Source organism: Entamoeba nuttalli, assembly GCF_000257125.1.
Source record: "Entamoeba nuttalli P19 unplaced genomic scaffold asmbl_7223, whole genome shotgun sequence".
Classification (NCBI taxonomy): Eukaryota; Evosea; order Mastigamoebida; family Endamoebidae; genus Entamoeba; species Entamoeba nuttalli.
The window spans coordinates 1-3,999 of record NW_008578498.1 but is presented as its reverse complement, the minus strand read 5'-3'; the positions used below and the strand labels follow the sequence as shown (position 1 = coordinate 3,999).

Sequence of the window (3,999 nt, the reverse complement as noted above, 5' to 3'; positions counted from 1 at the left end):
ATTAAAATAAATATTATACCTCAATTTTAACTCAATTCAAAACTCAATTATTATTTACTCATTTATTTTTATAAAACAAAAAAAAATATAACAAAATAGTCAGTGCAAGAACCGACTGAAATTATTAGTTCGCTGACAATTGTTTATATAAAAACGCAACGTGGCAGGGTTGAAAATAACATTCAAAAATTTCAAACGGTGATGAATTAGGGTGAAAGAAAGGTGCAGAAATAAGAAGAAGATGTAACATAGAACCATAAAGAAGCGGAGAAACATAAAAATAACCAATAAACGACAAGAGAAAGAGACAAACATCATATGATTGAGGAATAGAAACGAGAAGCGAGAAAAAACGATGACGAAAGCAATAACAAATCAATACGTAACAACAAAAATAAAAACAGAAACAAAACGAATAAATAACACAAATGTCAGTATTAAATAAACCAACTAATTATATCTCTATTCTCGCAACTAAAAAAAATCATATTTTCATTTCCGGGGGAATAGGAGTAGGAAAAAGTACATTACTTGGTAATTTAAAGTCAATTTTGAACGATTCGGTACGATTTAAAATCATTCACGAATACATCGACATTGATTATGAAGGCGAGAAACAATTACAGCGATTAAAAGACGGTGAAATTACTAATTTCCAATTTCAAATGTATGTATTACACTGCTTTGAGACTCAACTAGATACAATTAGTTATCAGGATGCAAAATATGTTATTTGGGAAAGACATCCCATTGAAGCTCTCAAGATATTCTGTGCAAACGATAACGCTTTAACACAGGAACAAAGACGAAAATTATTAGAAATTGAAACTGAATTATGCGCGACTTATGGGATACCAAAAATATTCGATGTAAAATCTATTATTTTAAAGATTGATACTTTTAACTATGGTAACAAATTTATTGCAAAAGGATTCGTTAATCAATTTATTCAACCAACAATATTTACTGATGCAATTAATCACTACTTTATTTATCTTTATTGTAGCAATGAACAAGAGCAGCTTAGAAGAATCATTACAAGAGGACGAAAAGCTGAATTAAAGATTTATCACAATATTTATGACTTGCATCCGGTGAATCATGCCTATGAAGACTATTATGATAAATGTATTAGAAGAAAGAGACTTCTTAATCAGGGCTTAAACATCTAAGATAATTGAATCTTCTTTATATTATTATGTTAAACAATTTAGATAATACAACAAACAAACAAGAACGTGAACCACTAATTGAAAGATTAAAACATCCAACGGTTATTCAAACAATATGTAATACAGTATGCATGAGTTTATTTACAGTGATATTTATTATTATTTATATTATTTTAAAACTAGGATTATCAGACATAATTGAAAAATAAAAAGAAATAAGTTATTCTTTAGATTCTGGTTTCTTTGGTTTCTTTTCAGTTGCATCTTTCTTAGGACCCTTTGTCATAGCTCTACGAGATTTCATTTCATCGGGGTTATCATTATCAGTAAGACAACCAGCACCAATAATTTTATCAGCATCAATATCATCTTTACATTTATTTGAATGTTTTCTAACCCAGTCGGGTAATGAAATAACATTATTAAGCTTAGTAGAATTCTTCTTAAATTTACGTAACCAAACAGAATAAGTATTTAAACCAATATTTTGTTCATCAAGAAATTGAGAAATTCTTTCGCATCGTTTAATTGATTCGAGTTTTCTTCGGAGTATATCTTCACGAGCATCATCATCAACAACGTTTGGATCGTTATTAAGTTTCCATTCCAAGTACTGGGGTTCTTTCATAAGGTAATAAATACGTTTAATGAATGGATTAACATTGGGATCACATTGAGCATCTTTATAAACGTCAGCCAAATCCATGGCAGCGACAGTTTCAAAGATATCGTCTCTCGGGCGATTAAATCCGGACATACGATTTGATATTTTAAAGTTCAAAATCGTAATCTTAAATAGTAAAAATTATGAAATAATACCCCGACACGTCGATTTTTGTCAGCAAAAACGTCAATAAAAAACGAGAAAACGGAATTATCAGTTCACAATAAAACCGCGATGAGTCAACAATTCCAAAATGAACCGAGTAAATTGGATTATGAAAAAATGCAACATTTAGTAAATACAAACAAACCGCTACATTTCACCAGTAAATATGCTTACCTCACCTTATGGGGAGACGAAATTCAAAATCAGACACAATTTGCTGAAGTAATTAATAGAATTGCAGGAGCTACTAACAATATCCAGTACGCTCATATATCACCAGTTGAGAGAGACGAAGCTAATGAACATCCGCACCAACATGTATTAATTGTACTTAACAGACCTAAATCATTTAACGCGCGTCCAGTCATAAATCATAGTGATGGAACTAAACAACGTTTTTGGTATTCACGTGTTAACTCCTACACCACGAGAACCGGCGACATCAGTAACATTATTAAATATATTACCAAAAAAGGAGAAGGAATGTTTAGAGGTAATCCAAATGATAAGACAAAATTAAATCAAACGTGGATTAATGCATTGAACGATATGGATAGCTACCACGATTATAAAGAACTGGAGAAGAATTTAATGGAGATCAACTCTGAGAAGTACATACAACAAGAGGGCAAAATAAAAGCCAGATGGTTAAGAAAAAATGCAAGGCGTATTGATATGGAGAACTATACCAAAGAGAATTTATATCCATGGAAAGAAGAAACCGAAGAAATACAGACAATTAGAAAATGGATAAAGTGCGCAAGCGGAGATAAGTACCGAATGGGTAACTTATTTATAGTCGGTCCAACTAAGACCGGTAAAACAGAGTTCGCTATTCAAGAAGTGTTTATGAAGTACAACACATTCATGCTCCGAGGAGACTCGCTATTTGACACTTATGATGATGATCAAAATTACAGATTCATTATATTTGACGACATTAATTATGATAAAAATTTATTACGCCTTATTAAAGCAATAACTTCTTCAATTAACAAAAAAACCATGGTGAATGTCAAATATTCTAAGGCTATTGTAACTGCGAGGCCTTGCATTCATCTATTGAATCAAAAAGAATATGATTCGGTTTTAAATCTCATGAAATTCAACGGAGGTTACTCGTGGTGGAGGAGAAATTCGCTCACCGTATTTATTGATGATAAAATTTATAAAGATCCATCTGAAACTGAAAATGATTCAAAAGATATGAGTCAGGAAGAGAAAGACTATGACCCAATAAAAGAATTAAACGAAAAGTATGAAGATATTAAAGATGACGACACTGAAAAGTATCAAGATGAAAACGAGAATTCATTACAACATGTAAAATTCGAGACGAGATTAACAACGTTTATGAAAGATCTGGGCTATGATGAAAGTTTTTTAGAAGATTTAACAGAAAAGATAAAGGAAGCGAGAAAGAGTAATATTAAGTTGAAAAGGGATCTTGACCATTTAGAAGATGACAACGAGAGTTTAATGGAAGAGTGGGAAGATGATTTAAATGACTACCAGGACAACAATCCGTTAGGAATGACAGAAGAAAATTATAGACGTTTTGAAAATGACACAATGTCCAAATTTGAAAAGGAAAGATTAAATTATTTTAATAGAAAAGCAAGTGAAGAAGATAATTATTATGATTATGAAGATGAAGAAGACGACTATAGTGCAGAGCCAATGGAACATCAACCATTTGGCGGAAATGGAAACGATCCAGACATAATTTACGATTAAAGAATTAAATTAATTTACTTCTTTTTATCTTTTATCATTGATACTTTTGTTATTTTTCTCGGTTTCATTGTTTTATCTTTCTTCATTGCATCTTCCCATGCATGTTTATTAATACGTTCCATAGTACGTTTCAGTATTAAATTATTTCTTTTCGATGCACTCACACGTTTTTCATATTGTCCAAGTTCATCTGCCTCAATCATATTATACACGCCTCTTGGAATAGATTCAGTAATATGTCCGTTAATATCAACAACTTCT

The 3,999-nt window shown here is 31.2% G+C and overlaps 3 protein-coding genes across 3 annotated transcripts; 2 read left to right on the top strand and 1 right to left on the bottom strand.

Moving 5' to 3' along the window:
* Positions 1–428: 428 nt before the first annotated feature.
* On the top strand, positions 429–1,172 carry ENU1_167370 (deoxyuridine 5'-triphosphate nucleotidohydrolase domain containing protein; the record flags this gene model as incomplete). Its single annotated transcript, XM_008861033.1, has 1 exon — positions 429–1,172. One exon carries the CDS (start codon positions 429–431, stop codon positions 1,170–1,172), a length of 744 nt encoding a protein of 247 aa, XP_008859255.1.
* A 220-nt stretch (positions 1,173–1,392) lies between these two features.
* On the bottom strand, positions 1,393–1,929 carry ENU1_167360 (hypothetical protein; the record flags this gene model as incomplete). Its single annotated transcript, XM_008861032.1, has 1 exon — positions 1,393–1,929. One exon carries the CDS (start codon positions 1,927–1,929, stop codon positions 1,393–1,395), a length of 537 nt encoding a protein of 178 aa, XP_008859254.1.
* Positions 1,930–2,070: 141 nt separating this feature from the next.
* ENU1_167350 (hypothetical protein) lies at positions 2,071–3,738 on the top strand (the record flags this gene model as incomplete). Its single annotated transcript, XM_008861031.1, has 1 exon — positions 2,071–3,738. The coding sequence occupies one exon, from the start codon at positions 2,071–2,073 to the stop codon at positions 3,736–3,738; it is 1,668 nt and encodes a 555-aa protein (XP_008859253.1).
* Between the last annotated feature and the right edge of the window lie 261 nt (positions 3,739–3,999).